The sequence below is a fragment of the Myotis myotis genome, unplaced genomic scaffold (genome assembly GCF_014108235.1).
Source record: "Myotis myotis isolate mMyoMyo1 unplaced genomic scaffold, mMyoMyo1.p scaffold_m19_p_18, whole genome shotgun sequence".
Taxonomy (NCBI): Eukaryota; Metazoa; Chordata; class Mammalia; order Chiroptera; family Vespertilionidae; genus Myotis; species Myotis myotis.
In genome coordinates this window covers 3,432,923-3,454,998 of record NW_023416322.1, presented here as the reverse complement: position 1 = coordinate 3,454,998, position 22,076 = coordinate 3,432,923, and the positions used below count along the sequence as shown (strand labels likewise).

General features: G+C 46.3%; 1 protein-coding gene across 2 annotated transcripts in view; it reads left to right on the top strand.

Annotated features, from left to right (window-relative positions):
• The window catches only part of ADCY10 (adenylate cyclase 10), a 57,342-nt gene that overhangs the window by 5,573 nt on the left and 29,693 nt on the right, over nucleotides 1-22,076 (top strand). For both annotated transcript variants that reach the window (XM_036344767.1, XM_036344766.1), the window contains exons 6-15: nucleotides 145-241; nucleotides 1,893-1,981; nucleotides 6,474-6,665; nucleotides 8,713-8,831; nucleotides 9,821-9,897; nucleotides 11,647-11,836; nucleotides 16,085-16,140; nucleotides 18,436-18,589; nucleotides 21,109-21,301; nucleotides 21,820-21,906. In XM_036344767.1, coding sequence (XP_036200660.1) covers nucleotides 145-241; nucleotides 1,893-1,981; nucleotides 6,474-6,665; nucleotides 8,713-8,831; nucleotides 9,821-9,897; nucleotides 11,647-11,836; nucleotides 16,085-16,140; nucleotides 18,436-18,589; nucleotides 21,109-21,301; nucleotides 21,820-21,906 — 1,254 coding nt within the window. The remainder of the gene's footprint in view (nucleotides 1-144; nucleotides 242-1,892; nucleotides 1,982-6,473; nucleotides 6,666-8,712; nucleotides 8,832-9,820; nucleotides 9,898-11,646; nucleotides 11,837-16,084; nucleotides 16,141-18,435; nucleotides 18,590-21,108; nucleotides 21,302-21,819; nucleotides 21,907-22,076) is intronic.

The window sequence follows — 22,076 nt, the reverse complement described above, 5'->3', positions numbered from 1 at the left end:
AATTAGAGAACGCCATTGTTTGTGCCTCTGTTCACCATGTCCTGGAGGTTCCAAAGCTTACTCCCTGCCCGTGCTGCTGAGAGATGAATTTCAAAGGGCCAGCCAACCCTCAGAATAACCACAATTTCTGTTTCTTTAATTTAGGTTAATTTCTTAAAACTACCCCCTACTTTTAACTTCGATGAATTTTTCACAAAGTGTATGACTTTCATGGATTATTATCCTTCTGGAGACCACAAAAGTAAGTACCCTCCATGGACAAGAACCTCTGCCTCCACCAGTGGTCAGCAGGGTGTCATACCAATGCCCAGGCTCCATCCCATGTGCTGGGGTCCTCAGTAAGCATCCAGTCCTGAGCAGCACACGAAGGGGCCTCCTGCTTGTCCCCACAATGGCTCCTTTCACCCATCTTCCCAACGTGCATCTCCCCCACAATGAAAGAAAAACTAAAACATCCATGAATCCTATTTTCCTACTCTTCACCACCAAACTTTTCGCAAGACTAACCTTGCACCCACACCTCTCTTCTCTATTTATTCGCCCAATAAATACTGTTTGCAAGCACCTCAGGGGCATATGCTTATTCTTTGACCTTGAGCCTTTGACATCTAGCTTCCTATCCCTTTCTTCTCGTCTACCAAGGCTGTTTATGTTACGGCCACTAATGACCATCAATTTGGCAGCCTGGATGGCCTCTCCTCGGGCCTCATCCTAGGCGGCTGGCCTTAGGTTACTGTCTTTTTCTGGGCACTATCTTTGCCTCTTTCCTTATGGTCAAGAATATTCTTCTTGAGTTTTGCTCTTACCCCTCCAAGCCCTCGGTTTCAGTGCCTTTTGCAAAGTCTCCTTCCAGCCCTTAAATGTTAGTGATTCCAGGATGTGTCCTTGACCCTCTAGTCTTCCCTGCTTATCTCTTGGAGAACATTCATCCGTAGTTGACTCCCTGCGACTCCCAGCAGGGCTGGGACCAGGGTGAGGAAAGCAGGAGCCTGGGACACAAAATTTGAGGGTCTTGTGAGTTGCTTGCTAACTGCCAGAATCCAGCCCCGATTTGTGTCCTGAATTGTAGACTCCTACACCAACTGCCTATGGGCCATCCCCACTTCCAATATTAACATGTTAAAAAATGATTAAAGAGGATAATTTAACAACTTACTTTATTTAACAGAAACTGGACCATTTATTTAACATAACATGGACAGTTTCCTTGCAAAGAACTGCAAAATGGGCGGGAAGTCAAGAATCTTTAATAGCATAGAGAATAAAGAACAGGAAGAGACAAATAAGAAAAGATTTGTTTGGCTGAGACTACATATTAGACCTTGTTTGGGGCGAGAAGGCTCTGAGTTGGCTTGTTATTTGGAGATTGGCTGCCTGGATAGACTGTTCCTACAGGGACAGAACGTCATCTAAGTTTTGGTTTGCTTCACATGGCAACCAAGGTAGGGGGCGACTTGCTTAGGCTCACACAGTGAGTTCCTATCAAACCTGGGATGAGAATCCAGTTTCCTGAATTTTATTCCTGCTGTTCTTTCAACCTGATCACCTCCTTCATTCTGTCATCATTCCCTCTGTCATCATCATCCCCTCACCTGCCCATTCCCGTCACCTGTGGCAATCGCTTTAGCTCAAGTCTAGATGTAAAAATCTCCCCAAGTTCCAAAGTTTGAAGATAATTAAAATAGGGCTTTGAGCAACATGCAATTGAATTTTGATAAACCCACAACCTCTAAGAACTTCTCACAGAACTTCCCTTCACCCTATTTAACCACTGCCCCTGACTGGCCTGGGATGACCCCTGCCCAAGGGGCTGGGGCTGAGGGGCTCCCCTCTCTCCTGCACCCCAGAGCCAGGCCTCTCTTTCTGAGCCTGCTCTTCTTCTGATCCCTTAGACCTCCTGAGGCTTGCCTGCATGCTGGAGTCTGACCCCGAACTGGAGTCTTCCCTACAGAAGTATGTAATGGAAAGCATATCAAAACAGGTATTTTCTTCATTTAGTTTGTTTGAGTGGGGTGGTGTCAGGGACCTTGGACAGCTGGAAAGATCAAGAAATCCCATAGCTAGTAATCTGTTCCGTTAAAATAAGAGGTAGACTGACCTTTTCCATGTGATGAGGACTGTGAAATGTACTATTCACATCAGGATACTTTTCGGAACTAAAGGGGCATCATTCATTATTATACTGTGACAACAGGTGTAAACTAGGGCGTTGCTGCCTTCTACAACCGGGCAAACTGGAGCTGTCCTAAGTGTAAAGAAGCTATGGCCGCCCTTTCTAAATGACACATAGCAGAGAGATATCGAGGGGGTGGGCAGGGTACACCATATCTCCAAGGCGCTTGCATTAGATTCCAAGCCTTGAAAGCTAATAATGCAGGTAATTAAAACTCTCAGAACTACCTCCAACCCCCTTTTAGTAAAATGTTCCTCCTTTTATTCACTTAGATCTAGGCTCTCTCAAATGTATGAATCCATAGGAATTCTAGCCACCACTCGGCACTGGCCGTGTGCCAGGCGTTCCGCTGTGGCATCATCTCCCCTCCAGTCCTGTGGGTATCTGCAGCTCCATTTTACAGAGAGGGGGAGACCCAGAGGGTCCCAGGGTCTTTCCTGAGGTTGCAAAGGAAGAGCTGTGGCTTCAATTAAATCCTCTTCTATCTAAACCTATTGTGTGTGTGTGTGCGCGCGCGCACATACACACACACACACAGGCTGTATACCCTCCTAACAATATGCCCCTTTAAATCCTTAATCCCATCAAAATGCGTTTGTGTCCTGGAGGAAATCTCTATGGGACAAGCATGAGCAGTGGGCGCCTGCCTTCCCAGTAAGGGTTGAAGGGATGTCAGAATGGATCCCTCTGCCTTCAGCCCAATTTGAAAACACTACCTCTATGCAGCCTGCGGGTCGCGACCCTTTGGGGGTCGACGACCCTTTCACAGGGGTCGCCTAAATACATCCTGCATATCAGATATTTACATTACGATTCATAACAGTAGCAAAATTACAGATATATAATGCCTTAAGCTTCTTCAGCCAACGCTAGAATTAAATGACTAAGTTTCCTTCGAGGGCCCTACCAGGGGACACCCAGAGTGTTCCAAAGAGAGAAAAGTGGAGAGTCCTCATAGTAAAAAGCCCTTCTTGCCTTCATAGTCTCTGGATTGGTCTGAGAGCCGTGAACATTCAGGGGTCTGGAAACGTGAACATTCTGTAGGATTTGTGTGTTTCTCCATGTGTCAGTGCACAACCAAAAGGTTCAAAGTTCAAGTCCTCAGGCCAGTTAAGAGAAAATAGAGTCTATTCCTCATGTTTCAGCCCATTTCAATGTAAGGCGTTTTTCTAGCTTGGCTGTGGTGACTCCATTTTGTGTCTTACCCTTTCCCAAGGCCAGCCCCTGCCCCCGTCCCCGCCCCCGCCCTGGCAGCATGGAGAGCCTGAGAGATATGTGGTTGCGTTTCCCAATCCAAAACCCAGGGCACTGGATCCGATAGAATAATCTTAATCTTTCAATCAATTTGTTCAATAGATTTTAATATTTAATAATTAATGTTATTCCTGTATTTAACATTAATTATGTCATCACGTTGGTTAGTTAGACATAATTAAATTGTCTTTTAGGAAAACAATAACATTTCACGGAAGCAGGCCCGCCACCCAGTTAGGAAGCTTCCCCACCCACAGTGCCCACTTTCACCTGGAAGGTGTTTCCATTGTCCACAGTTTCACACCTGTGTTATTTGGAAGAGAAAAAGATGCAATGATTATCCTCCATTGGTTTGCTATGCACTTAATTAACACAATTCCAGGGTGATGATAGGCAGGAATAACGTGGGAACATGTCCTTGGAGAGGAGAGGGGAGCTGAGTGAGAGGTGCCACCCCAGGGAGGTGGGGTGTGCAGGGGGAACCTTGGTTAGGAGTCTGGAGATTTGGGGTCTCGTTTGCTGCTATTTCCCCAGGTGACCCTGGAAAACCTGTGCTATTTCTCCATGTCTCCATCATCTCATCAGGAAACTGGAGAGTAACAATGCTTATTTTATTTCATTTGAGGATGAAGTAGGTCAGACTGAAAATATTCCAGAAGGTACCAGGCTATGAAAATATTTTAAAAGGTTGAATTACATTGTGTGTTACTCTTTCTTAATCTTTATTGTTGAGAGTATTACAGATGCCCCGTTTGCTCCCCCCCCTTGCTCTCCTTCACCCCACACCTGCCCCACCCTGGCCTTCTCCTCCCTATTGTCTGTGTCCATGGGCAATGCATCTAAGCATAAAATTATTTGGTTAACCTCTTCCTGCCCCCTCCCCTCTTCCTTCTCAGATTTGTCAGTCTGTTCCATGATTTCATGTCTCTGGTTCTATTTTATTTATCAGTTTATTTTGTTCATTAGATTCCTTGTTTGTTTATTTTGATTTTTAGATTCAATTATTGATAGCTATGTATTTATTGCCATTATATTGTACATATTTTTATCTTTTTCCTTTTCTTCTTCTTCTTCTTCTTCTTCTTCTTCTTCTTCTTCTTCTTCTTCTTCTTCTTCCTTTTCTTCTTCAAGAATACTCTTCAACATTTCATGTATAGTTTGGTGGTGATAAACGCCTTTAGCTTTTTCTTGTCTGGGAAGCTCTTTATATGACTTCAATTCTAAATTATATTTTGCTGGGTAGAGTAATCTTGGCTGTAGGTCCTTGCTAGTCATCACTTTGAATATTTCTTGCCACTCCCTTCTGGCCTGCAACGTTTCTGTTGAGAAATCAGCTGACAGTCTTATGGATACTCCCTTGTAGGTAACTAACTGCTTTTCTCTTGCTCCTTTTAAGATTCTCTCTTTGTCTTTAACCCTTGGCATTTTAATTATGATGTGTCTTGGTGTGGGCCTCTTTGGGTTCCTCTTGTTTGGGACTCTCTGAACTTCCTGGACTTGTATGTCTATTTCTTTCACCAGGTAGGGGAAGTTTTCTGTCATTATTTCTTTAAATAAGTTTGCAATATCTTGCTTTCTCTCTTCTCCTTCTGGCATCCCCATAATGCGAATGTTGATAACTTGAAGTTGTCCCAGAGGCTCCTTATACTATCTTCATATTTTTGGATTATTCTCTCTCTCTCTCTCTCTCTCTTCTCTCTCTCTCTCTCTCTCTCTCTCTCTCTCTCTCTCTCTCTCGTTTTTTGCTTCCTCATATTCCAAATTGCTGATTTGATTCTTTGTATCCTCTACTCTACTGTTGATTCCCTGTAAATTATTCTTCATTTCTGTTAGTGTAGGCTTCATTCCTGATTGATCCTTTCTCATGTCTTTGATAGTCTCACTAATTTCCTTGCAATTCTCATTAAGATCATTGAAATTCTCACAAAGTCCATTGAAGCTCTCATCAAGATCTTTGAGCATTCTTATACCCATTGTTTTGAACTCTGTATCTAGTAGTTTGCTTGTTTCCATTTCATTGAGTTCTTTTTTGAAGATTTCTTCTGTTCTTTCATTTGTAACATTTTTTTCCTCTGTATTTGGCTACTTTCTATGTTTGTTTCTATGTATTATGTAGAACTGATATCTCTCCTGGAATTGGTAAAGTGGCCTTGTGTAGTATGTGTCCTGTAGGGCCCAATGGCTCAGCCTCCCTAGTCACTTGAGCTGGGCACTCTAGGTATGTGGGCTGTGTGCACTATCTTGCTGTAGTTGAGCTCTGAGTGCTATTGGTATCACTGGGAGGAATTGACTCCCAGGCCAATTGGCTGTGAGGAGCAGCTGTGACTACAGCAGAAGAGTTGCTGTGCAGGAGACACCCTCATGGAGCAGGACTTGCTTCATTGGGGCTTTGATGCTCACTGAGCCTGCCACTTTAGTGTGTCTCTCATAGATGTGTAGAGTTGTAATTGAACATGGTCTGAAGCTGTCCACCAAGTACATTGGCTCTGTGGCCCCACTGTAGGTGCAAAGTCAGGCACTGACTGTGCCCTGCCTAGGGCCACCTGTCAGGAGCTAAAGTGTGATCTGCAGGTGGCTGCTACTTGTATTGGGCTTAGAAGTGCCCAGGAGAGGCCAAGCTGTGAAGCAAGGCAGGCTGCTGCTAGTGCCGGGCCTGGGGCCTCTTATTGAGTGGTATGGGGCTATAGCATGCTATTCTTATCCTTAAACTGCAAGAGAGCCAAAAGAAATGGTAGTTCTCTCTCTGTGGTGATGGCTAATCTTGCCACGAGAGTGCAGCAGTAGGGGCAAGGAAGTGGTTCCTTTCCAAAAATTAGCAAATGTGTGAGTTCCCATTGCAAGAGATTTTGCTAGTGAATTTATTCCCATCTGCTCGAATTTGGGCTGGCTCTGCCATGCTGTGCCTCACACATTCTGATCACTTCACAGCTTTCCCAGAGAATTTCAACAGGCTAGTTCCCACTCAGTGAGAATTGCTTGTGTTGATGTTGGGAGGATGGGTCCACAGCCAAGGAGAGGTGCAAAGTGAAGTGTCTCTACTTGGCAGATTGATGACAAACAGCTTCGGGGATATTTGTCTGAGCTCCGCCCAGTGACCATCGTGTTTGTGAACCTGGTATTTAAGGACCAAGACAAAGCCGAAGTCATAGGCTCCTCCATCCAGGATGCCTCTGTGCACATCAATTCTGTCCTGAGGGACTTCCGAGGCCAAATCAATAAAGTTTTCATGTTTGACAAGGTAAGTGTGAACTAAGGGGTGGAAGCTGCCAACAATTTAATGTTACCACCTGCCCAGGCACATTGGTGAGGGGAAGGAAATAGACACTTTTAACCTGGAAGCATTAGTCTTCATTTAGATTGAGTATAGCAGCTTCTATGGTGAATGTGGCATTATGCAGTCCAGGTATTGTTCTCGACATTTTGCCTCTCTGAACTCATTTCACCCTCATGACCGCTCTGAAAGGTAGGTGCTCTTATTATTATTTCCATTTTACAGATGAGGATGTTGAGGCAGAGATGAGGATTCTGAGATAAGAAAAGTTTAAGTTTGGCTCATGGTCATCCAGCTAGTAAGTGGTAGGCTGGGATTCCAGCCCAGGTCATGCACCTTCCCAGTCCGTGCTTGGCCACCCAGCCCATAGTGCATCTCCCAGCGGTTCTGGGGCAGGTGTTTTGTAACTTTCACACCCCAGAAGTTTGTTTCCCTTAATGCACACCTGCCATATCTACACTTTCAGCCCCCTGTCACTTTCAGGAAATGGGACAAGGGTGGGGATGGGTAGATGGGAGGAGTACCCCTAATAAGCTTAGAGAAAGCCAGAAGTGATAAACAAATTATCACAGAATTGCTGGTGACAATGGCTGCTCCATTCTCAGGTGTTTTCTGTATCTTAAGATCACAGCATTTAATAACTGAGCTACACTAATTCAATAATTCCATAAATATTCATTGAGCCTTTTGCAGAAGGCTGAACGCTAAGAGTGGGCAGCCAAGAGGAGTCAGTCACATACATTGCCACACAACCAGCAGGAAGAAGCAGTTCTGTGGAAGGAGGGTGAACTCCACCCTTTCCTTTGCATTTGCCCATTTGGATCCTGAGACAGGAGCACAGGACCCAAGAGCAGCCGTCAGTGTTTTCAGACGTGGCTCCCACAATTCCGGGCCTTCTCTGAGCCTTGGTTTGCTCATGAACAGTGAGAGGGATATTATTGGAATGGGAGAGTATTTGCCTCAAAGGATGGTTGCAAATTTTGAAAAATGTGTGGGCACTTGTACCACCACTCGCTTCAGTGAGCTGCGGGTCTCATGGCCAGAGCGAAACCACTGCTCACCTTGCAGAGCCACTAGTCGAAATTTCCAAGCCAGGCAGACCCCTGGTGTCCCCAAACGGAGCCCTCTAGTCCCTACACAGACCTGGAATCAGAGCCCAGTGCCTGTCAAGACTGATCTGTTTACATATATACCCTTAAGCTTACACTTTCTTTTTTAAAAAAATATATTTTATTGATTTTCTACAGAGAGGAAGGGAGAGGGATAGAGAGTTAGAGACATTGATGAGAGAGAAACATCGATCAGCTGCCTCCTGTACACCTCCTACTGGGGATGTGCCCGCAACCAAGGTACATGCCCTTGACCGGAATCGAACCTGGGACCCTTCAGTCCGCACGCCAACTCTCTATCCACTGAGCCAAACCGGTTAGGGCAAGCTTACACTTTCTATATGCGTATACTATAAAGTATCTATGCTATATGAAAGTGTGAAATATATAGTGTACTATATATACTAGATTAAGTATATGTATGCCATAAAGTAGTTCATAAAGTGTGTGTGTTAATTATATGTATTAATTACATATTACAATAAAATGTTTTAAATACAGTAATCATTTTAGTAGACAAAGCAACCTCTGCAGGTCAATGTCATATCCATTTTCATGCTGACTGTAGTTCAAGGAGTGTAATCGACTTGTCCAGGTTTCTGCACAGACTTCCAGACTCGCGCTGGTGCCTTCCCGCGGCTCCATGCTGTTTCTTAGACTTGCAGCATGTGACCCGCCTGCTGGGAGACTAGACAGGACTGACACACAAAGAGCTCAGCAAGGCCCATTATTCTGAAGCCAAAGCAGCCCTTCCTGGGCTCAAGTCATACTGTAGATGCTGCACTAGCAGTTATATGATGTTTTCTAAAAAGAAAAGAGGGCCGAGAGGAATTATGAAGAAATCAGAAAGGGAACATGAACAGCTTCTGCCCACCCGCTGTGCTTGCTGACTCTCCCTCCCACAGGGCTGCTCCTTCCTCTGTGTCTTTGGTTTCCCCGGGGAAAAGGCACCTGATGAGGTCACTCATGCCTTAGAAAGTGCTGTGGAGATATTCGACTTCTGCTCTCAGGTTCACAAAATCCAGTGAGTGTTGACCTGGGTCCCATCCTCTGGTCCCTGACCCTGACCCTTCTGTGGGATATGGGGGTGGGGGACAGGATAAGGGTCAGGGAAGCAGGTGAGGGCTGTTTTTAACTGGATGCCCATCCACCAGCATTCCTTCACCTAATGCACCAGCAGAGTGGGCAAGCCCAGTCCTGCCACAATGGGACGGGGGATGGGAAAGGCAAGGTGGGGAAAGGACACCCCTTGAAAGCCAACCTGTGCCAGGTTTGCAAGAGAACCCGATGGGGTCTCTCTCTGTACTTCCGGCTTGCTTCTTGGTAGAGGCCAAACTCCCAACACCAAGTTGGAGACCTGAGTTGGTTTTTAATAATTTGGAGAGGAAATGAGTCCTTGGGGTAGAAATGTGTAGAATGACCTGGCCTCTAATAAAGCTGTTAAGGTGAGGTTACCACACCCAGCCCTGGCTGCCCCCGCATGGTCCCCTCAGGCTTCCCCAGCCTGAGCACCCAGTGCCTGGACTGTAGCCCTCTCTGGTCAACTCCAACGCGTCATCCTCTGCCCTAAATTTTTCCACCCCGTGAGCCCTTAGTCATCTATAGACGCAGGTGGATGTATTAGCAAAATCAGGTTGGATGCCACACACTGTATCTGAGTTATAATGACTTGTCCTTCCCAGCAATAACAGCGAGAGTTATGTTGTTTACAACTAGTCCATTTGGGAGGATGAGAACTTATTTTCCAGAAAAGTAGCTCAGACGAATACTTAAAAGTAACAGAAAAGTGAACCAAGTAACCACTACTGAGCACCTGGCTCTGGGTCCCAAACTCTTCCTACCTCCAGACCACGTACAATTGCCCTCAACTAAGTCCAAAGGGGAAAGAGTGATATATTGACAATCCTTTCCCACCCTCCCCACCCCATTCCTCACCATGTCCCCCCTTCCCACGTTCTCTCTGCTCACTGTCTTTATCTCTTTCCCCACAAACTTCTTCTTGCCGGGCGCCAGTACCGTTTCCATCGGCGTGGCCAGCGGGACTGTCTTCTGTGGCATCGTGGGACACTCTGTGAGGCACGAGTACACAGGTGTGCTGAGCTAGTGTAGATCCGCTTTCCTTCAGCCAACACCGTGCCTCGCCACCCGGCTTTGCGGGAGGAAGGACAGAAAGAATCAAGACCTGGGCCCTGTCCCCAGCCAGTTTGCTGTCTCCCAGATGGGGCCACGCCTTGTGGCTTCGCCCATGGGCAGCTGGATGCCCGCCTAGTGTGCATTCTGGGGCTGTGCATAAGGCATCGGTAGTTGAGAGAGAGCAGGGGGAGGCAGTGAGCTCATGGAGGGAGGGGCCTTTCTAAATAATTTCCCATTGACATTCAACAGTTACTCTTCCTACTGCCTGAAATAGGTGAGGACTGCTTCTTAAAAATTATGACTATTGGCATTACCGGTGAATAATACTCATCTCAAAAGAGAGTAGTAAGTAGGTGTTATCTCAAGTTTCCACTGCTCTTGCTATTATTTCCCTCTTCAATCCTAATAGGGTTTCAATTGTTCAGAAATAATACCTCTAAAATACTGAAATAGTTATGTCTGAAATGATGCAATTTTTGAGATTTTCTTCAATATACTACAGGGTGGAGAGTGGGTGGGAGTGAGGCTGGGGCAGGGTTGGCTGTGGGTTACTGGCTATTGGGACTGGGTGATGTGTACATGAAGATTCATGAGGCTGTGTCTTATTGTATGGTCAAATTTCTCCATAATAAACAGTTTTTAAAAAGGAATAACTTGATCAGAAGTATTTAAGTTTATGTTATAGTGCAACCTTGAGTACCTAATTAGTTGTACTATTAATCGAGGGCTTATGAGTAGTCAGGCTCTATCCAAAGCAATGTGTATGTGTTAACTCATTAATCTTCATAAACTACCCTCTGAGATAGGCACTGTTATTCCCATTTTACAGATTAGGAAACTAAGACATGACAGAGTTAAAGTCATTTGGTAACATACTAGTTGGAGGTAGAGCTGGGTTTCAGAGTCTGTGCACTACAGTGCTTTACCCCTTAAAGTAGCCCCTAAATCAGTGATGGCGAACCAATGACACGTGTGTCAGAGGTGACACGCGAACTCATTTTTTTGGTTGATTTTTCTTTGTTAAATGGCATTTAAATATATAAAATAAATATCAAAAATATAAGTCTTTGTTTTACTATGGTTGCAAATATCAAAAAATTTCTATATGTGACACGGCACCAGAGTTAAGTTAGGGTTTTTCAAAATACTGACACACCGAGCTCAAAAGGTTCACCATCACTGCCCTAAATCAGTCTTATACACACACCCCGTCTAACCCCATTACACACTCTTAAGGGATCACCGAATGAAGGTAATTCATTCTGAAAATGAAATAAAAGAGTTCATGCCAAGAAACATGCAGACGTGAATTTGTGCCTCATTTGGAGGTCAGTGTCCCAGGCCAGAGCTTGTGCTTGTCCATCTTGTAGCCAAAGACCAGCTGTACCTCACCCAAGAGCCTGTGGGCCTAGGGTGAGCCCACATACAGAGCCCTCTCCACACACAGGCCTCTCTGCCTCTGAGCAGATTGTCCCCGTGGCCTCCCAGCTGAGGCAGAAGCTTTTCTGGTGACTAATTGAGTTCACTGCCTGCATATTTGTAATAGCCACTGGCTGACTATGGGTAGTTGAAGGTGAGTTTGATGTCATTCATGAGAGGCAAAGGGAGTAAAGGGTTAAAGTGCCACCTGAGTACAGGATTTCTCAGATTACATTCAGTTCCATGGCCATTTCTCCCACTCTTTGCCTTTCTCTTTCCTGTTGCAGTCATTGGCCAAAAAGTCAACATAGCTGCCAGAATGATGATGTACTACCCAGGAATCGTGACTTGTGACTCCGTCACCTACAATAGCAGCAACCTACCAGCCTACTTTTTCAAAGAGCTTCCGAAGAAAGTCATGAAAGGTGTTGCAGATTCTGGACCAATCTATCAGTGCCTGGGCCTCAACGAGAAAGTGTGAGTGCGGGGCACTGACTTTGCAGTATTTTGTAGTAAAAGAAGGGGGAGAATTACGACAGCAAAACAGTCAACCATTTCAGATTCAAATCCACTTTATGAAACTGAAATCTATTCCTTCCCCGGACGAAGGCCCAGATTTCAAAATCCTTCATCTTTCTCCATCCTGTGGATATGGTGGAAGACCCCATTCTACCCTCGTTCTGAGAATCAGAGGGTGATTCCTCAAAGGTTGTGCAAACAGAACAGGGACCCCCTCCCATTTGCATGGACCAAACATTAAGTATTTATCAACCAACTTTGCGTCAGCATTGGTAGGACTAATAGAGTATAAGATATTGTTTGTCCTCTAGGCCTCTAGAGAAATATATTCCCCCAAAGCCCAGCCTAGGTGCAAGGGTGTCACTTTTAGGCTTAAAATCCTCCAATGGCTTCGTCATTTTCAGGATGTTTCAATTCCTTGCAATGACATACAAGGTGACCATCTGTCTTTCCAACCTCACCTCCTCCCGGGCCCCCTCCTCTGGGGCTCTAAGTAGATTGTCCTCCCCATCACCCACCCCATCCCTCGTCCACTGGGAAAACCATAGTCAATCTTTGAAATCTAGCTCAGGGTCCATTCCTCTGTGGGGCGGGCTCTGGAACCACCCAGTTGCAGCCCAGCCAGTCCAGCTCTGCCTGCCTCGTGCCACTAACTCTACAGGCCACGCTTCTCTGAGATCCCTCCTCACGCTCCTCAAGACTGCCCGCCCGCTGCCTTGAAAGCTCTCTGAGGATCATGATTATGGCTTGTTCATTTTTATATCCCCAGTGCTTGGTGTACAGCAGGCACTCGACACTGATGAGTGAATGAATGACTCGCATGGAAAGCGCAAACATATTATTCATAAGGGTGTTCCAAAATTGACGCAAGAAGTAATTTTGATAGAAAATACAGGTTTATAATTAAAAATTGTAAATTTTTTATTGATTCATAAAGTATACAGTATAGGGTTATGTATGGAATAGCAAACTGGATTATCATGTCGCGATAGTGAGCACCATTAACTGTTATTGCCTGAGCAGCCGCAATTTCGAAGAAGAATGGTCTGATGATGCCTCCGGCTCCAAATCCACACCAAACAGTGACACGTTGTGGATGCATTTGTTTCTCAACAATCACTCGTGGATCAGTTAGTGATCTTAAACACTCTGGCCATCCTTCAACAAATCGTTCAACACAAAACACCGAAGCAGTTCATGAGAGTGTTGCTGAGAGTCCAGGGACATCAATTCAGCACCGTGGTCAAGAATTGGACATTTCGAGAAGCTCTCTACAGCGTATTCTCATGAAAGATTTGCATCTTCATGCTTACAAAGTTCAATTGACTCAAGAACTGAAGCCTACTGACCACGCACAGCGAATAGAGTTCGTTGAATGGATTATGGAACAACAAGTGGATGCTGATTTTTCGAACAAAATCATCTTCAGCGATGAGGCTCATTTTCATCTTGATGGCTTGGTTAATTGGCAAAATTGTCGCATTTGGGGTTCAGAAAATCCACGAGGGGATTGTTGAGAAACAAATGCATCCACAACGTGTCACTGTTTGGTGTGGATTTTGAGCTGGAGGCATCATCGGACCATTCTTCTTCGTAAATGCGGCTGCTCAGGCAATAACAGTTAATGGTGCTCGCTATGAAGACATGATAATCCAGTTTGCTATTCCATACATAACCCTATACTGTATACTTTGTGAATCAATAAAATATTTACATTTTTAATTATAAACCTGTGTTTTCTATCAAAATACTTCTTGCATGAATTTTGGGACACCCTTTATTAACCAGCTGGAATCTAAGTTTTAAAGGCTAGATAGCAGAATTGGGGCTGCAGTAGATTCAAGGAGTCTTTATTATTCACCTTTGTATTCCCAGGGCTTGGCGCTGTACTTGGCATGTTCAGACCATCAACAGAATGCTACTTGAATAAGTGAATGAATAGTAATAATTTTTGTGAGCGCTTATTAAATATTAGGCACTTTATCTCAAAATATACAATATATTCTTTTTGTTGTTGTTAATCTTCATCTGAGGATATTTTTTCCATTGATTTTAGAGAGAGTGGGAGGACAGGGGAGGGAGAGAGAGAGAGAGAGAGAGAGAGAGAGGAGAGAGGAGAGAGGAGAAAAAGGAGAGGAGAAGAGAGAGAGGCTCCTGACCAGGAGTCAAACTGGAGACCTGTGGTGCAAGGGCCGACGCTCTAACCACTGAGAACACCGGCCAGGACTTTAATGTTTCTTTCTTTCTTTCTTTCACCTGAGGATCTTTTCCCACTGATTTTATATAGAGTTGAAGGGAGGGAGGGAGGAAGAGAGAGAAAGAAAGAGAGAGACATCAATGTGAGAGAGACACATTGATTGGTTGCCTCCCCCATGTGTCCTGAGTAGGGCCAGGGATCAAACCTGCAACCCAGGTACATGCCCTTGACCGGGAGTCAAACCCACAACTCTTCAGTGCGTGGGCCGGCTATCTAAGCATGGGGCACACTGGCCAGGCTATAATGTATTCTTAATATCAACCATATCAGATAGAAACTATTATTTTCTCCATTTTACAAATTTTAAAACTAAGGCTCAAAGATGTTAAATGACTTGTTCGTGGTCACAAATCTAGTGAGCAGTGGAGACCAGGCTCAGCGTGCCACAACAGTGCCGCTTCTTTAGCAGCCACGCAAGCTCGTGGGTACAGCAAACATTGACTGACCTCACAGAGAAGTGGCTTCAACTGACCTGGGCTGGACTCAGCTCAGCTAGCCTCGGCTTCTCACGTGCCTGGGGTTCGGCAGGTTGTTGGCAGACCCAGGATGACTGCAGGTGGGACAAGTGGGCAGTTTGATTGGCATAAATGGGACAGTTCAGCTCTAGGTGTCTCGTCCTCTCGCACTGTCTGGGCCATATCAGAAGAGCAAGAGAGAGAGCCCAAGGCTCAAGCATTTTTCAAGCCTCAGTGTCGTGTTTGCTGGCATCTCGTTGGCTGAAACATTCACACGGCCAAGCCCAGAGTGGGAGGGCACTGCACGTTACCTAGCAGAGGGCACAGATACTGCAGAGGTCAGCCTGCCACAGAAGCCCAGACTGCCGGACCCCAGAGCCTGCCACTTTGTGATTTTCCTCCACCATCTCTGCAAATAAGAGTGTGGAGCCCGGCCAATGTAGCTCAGTGGTGGGTGTTGGCCCATGAACCAGGAGGTTACGGTTTGATTCCTGGTCAGGGCACATGCCTGAGTGTTGGGGTTGCAGGGACTCAATCCCAAGTAGGAGGCATGTAGGAGGCAGCCGATCAATGATTCTCTCTCATCATCGATGTTTCTATCCCTCTCCCTTCCTCTCTCTGAAGTCAATAATTTTTTAAAAATCATATTTTTAAAAAAGAGTGTAGAAATTCGCATACAAATATGAACAGGGCCTCCCATGGGAGATTGCCGTTGCTATACCAGGTGGAACCAGGTACTACGACATGCAGACCAGGAATGAGCTGTTTAACCAAAAGGCTCCTTCAAGCCGAAACCGGTTTGGCTCAGTGGATAGAGCATCGGCTTGCGGACTGAAAGGTCCCAGGTTCGATTCCGGTCAAGGGCATGAACCTGGGTTGCGGGCACATCCCCAGTAGGAGATGTGCAGGAGGCAGCTGATCGATGTCTCTCTCATCGATGTTTCTAGCTCTCTATCTCTCCCCCTTCCTCTCTGTAAAAAATCAATAAAATATATTTTAAAAAAAAAAAGACTATTTAAAAAAAAAAAAAAGGCTCCTTCAAGAGAGAATATGCAGTGATCAGGCATGCGTGCCCTGCCTAGTCCCCACCAGACACGGGACCTTGGGCAAGATACACTCTCTGCACCTCCATTTCCTCACTTGTAAATGGGCACAATCATAGTATCTCCTTAGTAAGGTTTTGTCAGGAGCAAAGGAAATGATATATGTAAAGTACTCAAAACTGCCAGGCACGTGGCATGTGCTCAGCAAAGGTGAGCGGGGACAGACTCTGCCAGCATTTATTGAACAAGGTCCCCGGGGCTGAGGAGAAGGCGGCTGTAAGTCGCTTGGACTCTATCGCCAGGTAAGAACACCTCTTTCTCCTCCTCTTGGCATCTGCAGCCCGTGAGCCAGGGGCAGTCGGTTAGAGCTGGAAAGGAGGCTCCCTGGGGCCAAGCAGCCTGCTCTCAGCCCGCCCTGCTGTGACCCTAACATCTCTGTTCTTCTCCTCAGCATGTTTGGTATGGCCTACCTCATCTGCAACAGGAATGAGGCTTACCCTCTGCTCGGTAGGTAGTGGGCCTTGCTTTCCAAACTCCCCTAGTGAGCTATAGCAACACATGCAGAACCGTGCGCCAGTGCTAAGTCTGCGGCATCATGAATTATCACCAATGAACCCATGATCACTATCCAGGCCAACTAAGAAAAAGAGCAGTGTTCGGGGCACCCCACGTGCTTGGTCTCTCCCTCCCCACAAAGACCCTGACACCCTCCTCCCCAAAGACCCTGACACCCTCCTCCCCAATGACCCTGACACCCTCCTCCCCAATGACCCTGACACCCTCCTCCCCCAATGACCCTGACACCCTCCTCCCCAAAGACTCTGACACCCTCCTCCCCAAAGGCCCTGACACCCTCCTCCCCCAATGACCCTGACACCCTCCTCCCCAAAGACTCTGACACCCTCCTCCCCAAGGCCCTGACACCCTCCTCCCCCAATGACCCTGACACCCTCCTCCCCAAAGACTCTGACACCCTCCTCCCCAAAGGCCCTGACACCCTCCTCCCCCAATGACCCTGACACCCTCCTCCCCAAAGACTCTGACACCCTCCTCCCCAATGACCCTGACACCTTCCTCCCCAAAGACTCTGACACCCTCCTCCCCAAAGGCCCTGACACCCTCCTCCCCAAAGACTCTGACACCCTCCTCCCCAAAGGCCCTGACACCCTCCTCCCCCAATGACCCTGACACCCTCCTCCCCAAAGACTCTGACACCCTCCTCCCCAATGACCCTGACACCTTCCTCCCCAAAGACTCTGACACCCTCCTCCCCAAAGGCCCTGACACCCTCCTCCCCAAAGACTCTGACACCCTCCTCCCCAAAGGCCCTGACACCCTCCTCCCTAATGACCCTGACACCCTCCTCCCCAAAGACTCTGACACCCTCCTCCCCAATGACCCTGACACCTTCCTCCCCAAAGACCCTGACACCCTCCTCCCCAATGACCCTGACACCCTCCTCCCCAATGACCCTGACACCTTCCTCCCCCAAAGGCCCTGACACCCTCCTCCCTAATGACCCTGACACCCTCCTCCCCAAAGACTCTGACACCCTCCTCCCCAAAGGCCCTGACACCCTCCTCCCCAAAGACTCTGACACCCTCCCCCCCAAAGGCCCTGACACCCTCCTCCCCCAATGACCCTGACACCCTCCTCCCCAAAGACTCTGACACCCTCCTCCCCAATGACCCTGACACCTTCCTCCCCCAAAGGCCCTGACACCCTCCTCCCCTCAAAGACCCTAACACCTTCCTCCCCCCCCCCCCCACCAAAGACCCTGACACCCTCCATTTCTTAGGCTGTTTTTAAAAATCATGTTGATGAAACGATGTATCATATAATTACACATGCCTTCTGTTAATCAATGGAAAACAAGACCGGCCTTCCACAGGGAGCTGGCCAGAAAAGGTTTGGCCCCAAATGAGCCTTCAGCTCTTTTGACAGGATGTGCTCGCTCCCTTGGTATTTCAGTCCTGCCTGTTCCTTCCTGTCCAGGTTTCAAAGGCTGTGGCCGACTTTCAGATTTTAATCTGGGCACCCCGTTACATATATGTAAAAACACACCAAGTAATAGTGACAGGGCTGCAACCCAAGCTGACTTCGATTTTCTTCTTTTTCTTTTCTACATTTTCCATACTTTCTACAGTGAACATTTGTTACATTAAGAATAAAAAACCCTAACATTTATTTTTACTAAAAATTTGGGTTGTTTTTAGGAGTAAGTCTACATGCTTTTTTAAAGTAAGTTGAATTTTCTTATCACTGATAAAGCTTCTAGTAGCCCTGAGATAAGTATAATTTCTCACTCACAGAGAGCAAGTTTCCTTCACAGATTGGAAATAAATTATTGGAAATAAAATATTCTATCCATAATCATTCAATATAGAAACCCTAACTATAATAAATGTATTTCCTAGTGTAATAATCTTTAGATGACTTCCACTGTGTTATAGGAAAAAAAGGAAAAGGAAGGGAAAACAAGAACTGAAGTCAGCGATCCCTGGTTTCATTCCTGGCTGTGTGATTCCAGTGCACCTCACTATCCTGCACTAAAATTCAATGGACGTTTTAATGCGCATTATAAGAGTCGCATATATAATGTGCATTATTGGGAATCACAACTGGAAAGCTCTAGAAAAAGATGTTAAAACATTTCTCGCAGAACCTCACGAGAGTCCATGAACGATGCCCTGGAAATCCCAAAGGTCTCCTTAGGTGTCGTGTCACTATGTGCTTCTTATGTCTCTCCACTATTTTATCTTGACTGGGTTCGCTCTCTTTTTAAAAAAATAAAAATGACAGGACGTGAGAAGGAGCTGAAATACTTTAGGTGCAATATGAAGGAATTTCTGATGTCCAACTGCAGCCGCATCCTCATGTACGAAGGCTTGTCGGGCTACGGAAAAAGCCAGATACTCATGGAGATTGAGTACCTGTCCCAAGGTGAGAACCACAGGTGAGTGTCTGGCGATGACCGTTTATTTCTTGTCCACCCAGAGAATCCTGATGTCCTTAAAAGTTTAACCTCTTTTAAAGCCCCTCTCCTTTATATAATTTGCATCATGTAAACTACACACACCACCTGTCCATTACAGGTGCCATGCACCCTTGTGCTAAATAAATAAATAATGATAATCATATTGAACCAAGACAATGAGAAGCCTACTGACCCCCGGAGACCCTGATTGCATGCCAGGTGGAGCTTGGATATCGTATGTTAGAGCTTCCTGGTTAAGGCCAGTGTGCAGGCAGGTGGAGAGCAGCTGGAAGAGGAGGAGACCAGGCTAGGGTGGGTGTGCAGGACGAGCGCGTACATTTATCCAGCCGGCTGACAGTCACGGGTTCACACAATTCAGCTCTGTCCAGGAGTAGGAGCGACAATGATAGGCCTCTGCATTTTCCTTGGGAAGGCAAAGCTGGTGTATTGGCCTCACACTGCTTGCCTCCTCTCATAGCGTGAATGTCATGAGGGCTCTCTGTGGGACAACCCATCGAGTACCCTCACTGTGGTCAGCATGGGGTTCAGTAGCAGTGATGGTGACCACATGCCGAGGTCTCACGGCTTCCACCACCCGACCTGAAGGCTTTAAGGGGAAAATGCTTAGTGGCCTCACATTATTTTTAGCTGTACTTCTACTCTTTTTAATGTCAGGCCTGAGAGAGGCCTGTTTTAAAATATCTTTAACATTGTTACGGAGATAATTCATAACAATCAGAAGACATTCATTCATTCATTCCATTACTGAGTTACTACTATGCTTCAGGAACTGTTAAGTTCTGTCTCCACTTGCGAGAGCTGCTGTAACAAAGTACCACAAACTGGGTGGCTCATCAACAGAAATCTATCCTCTCTTGTTACTGGAAGCTGGAAGTCTGAGAGCAAGGTGTCAGCAGGGTCGGTTCCTTCTGAGAGCCATGAGGGACAACCTGTCTGTGCTTCTCCCCTGGCTTCTGGTGCAATTATTGGTGTTCCTTGGCTTATGGAAACATCACCCCAACCTCTGCCTTCATCGTCGCATGATATTCTCCCTGTTTCCAAATTTCCCCTTATAAAGACACAGTCATATTGGATTAGGGGCCCACCCTACTCCAGCCGGACCTTGTCTTAATTTCATTACATCTACAATGACCCTGTTGCCAAACAAGGTCACATTGTGAGGTACGGAGGTTAAGACTCAGCATATGAATTTGGGTGGGGCATGAGTCAACCCATAACAAGTGCCGATGCCCCAAAGATGAAGGACGTCTGATTCCCACCCTGTGGGAGCTCTCACAGAAGAGAGATGACAATAGAAATGGGATGTGGAAAGGACAATGACAGAGGCATCCTAGGGAGTGCGGTGTGAGCTGAGGAAGAGGCATGTGTGACCCAAACTTGGGACATCAGGGAAGAGTGCAGGAGGCTTCACCTGAACCGAGATGCACAGATGAGCAGGAAGCAAGGCCTGGGAGGCGCTGTGGGACGTGATCACACTCCAGCTGGGGAGACACGGAAGCGAAGGCCTGGAGAGAGTAGATGGTCCTGTGCTGTCTGTTAGTGGTGGAGGATAGGCTGCTGAACAGAGAGTGGCAAGAAAGCACATATGAGGCCTTGGAGAGTCTTGTATGTCACAGAGAGGAGTCCAGACTTACCCCTTAGAGCAGCGGTTCTCAACCTGTGGGTGGCGACCCCTTTGGGGGTCGAACGACCCTTTCACAGGGGTCACCTAAGACCATCGGAAAACACATACATAATTACATATTGTTTTTGTGACTAATCACAATGCTTTAATTATGTTCAATTTGTAACAATGAAATTGGGGGTCACCACAACATGAGGAACTGTATTAAAGGGTCGTGGCATTAGGAAGGTTGAGAACCACTGCCTTAGAGGATGGGAGCCACAGAAAAATCCTAAGTGGGAGAGAAGATTTGCATCTATCTAGAAACATTGGCCTCTGTGAATATAATGCATTCAGTGTCATGATGCCAGGCAGGGCAAGAGGCATGCCACTGGGTAGCACTGGTGAGAGGATGAGGGCATGCACCAAGGTGGAGGTGGTGGGCCTGGGAAGAAGGCGAACCGACCTGGGCTTAGGAACCCAGTGGATCAGGCCGAGTATCTGAAGCAGAATTAAGAAAGGCTTGCAGATCGCTTCGGGAGTTGCTGGTAGGACAACTGAATATGAAGAGTCAGAGCTTGCCTTCAACCTTTATTAATTTCCTAAAATATATTTAAGCTCGGCCGGTGTTGCTCAGTGGTTGAGCACTGACCCCTGAACCAGGAGGTCACAGTTCGGTTCAATTCCTGATCAGGACACATGCTCTGATTGTGGGGAGAGGGGGACATGTAGGAGGCAGCCGATCAATGATTCTCTTTCCTCATTGATGTTTCTATCTCCCTCTCCCTTCCTCTCTCTGAAATCAATAGAAACATATTTAAAATATGTATATATTTTAAAACTCTCTTCTGATTCTTGACTTTCTTATAAACAGGACTATTGCTATTGCCTTGACTAAGATCAGCTTCCATCAAACTTTTTATACCATCCAGATACTCATGGCCAATGTCTTAGGTCTGGATGCTTGTAAACACTACAAAGAACGACAGACCAACATTGAAAATAAAGTCAAGACACTGTTGGATGAGAAATTCCACTGTATCTTTAATGACATTTTCCATGTCCAGGTAACTACCTAGTGTAAGACTTCCTCAAGAAATAGTGATGGGGCAGGTGAAGCAACTCTTCACCGATTCTTTGTGACCTGCCATCTCTTTGACTTGTGATACCCTTTTCTGTTCTCACCTGGAGAATCTGTGTGGTGAGGAAGTGCCTCCCAATCTTCCCTGAATGAGCATTCCCCTTACTGAGACATAGTGGAGGTGTCTAGAAATGTCACACTCAAGAAAATCCAAATGCTACCTGTTGGTTCATTTTTCTTCACCTTTCTATCAAAGCTGTGCAATCCTAGCCCACCCCTCTGCTCCAGCGGTGCCTGCCAGTGCAGGACCGCGTGTGCCCTGTTCATTCCCGTATCTACTAGATCCAGTGACAAAGGGCATTAAAGCTGGAGAGGACATTATGGATGATCTAACACATGAGGATTTGAAGGCACATAACAGTGAAGTGATTTGCCCAAAGTCACACAGCGAGTGGCTCCCTTTGCTGTTTCCCGTAGTTAATGTTCGAATTATTCTTCACACAGTTCCCTACCTCACGAGAGGTGTCCAAGATGAGCGTCTTGAAAAAGCAAAAGCAGCTGGAAGCATTGTTTATGAAGATCTTGGAGAAAGTAAGAACATCTGCAGGTCGAGTAACGGGGGGAGGAAAACTGGGCATCGCATCACAGAGCTGGGCGACCTGAGGGGCAGGAAGCTTTGAATTGTGGGAAACCTTGTATCCTAAAGTTTTTCTTTCTCCTCCATCCTTCCAAACTTTGAGCTCAGAGTCCATTTAGAATGT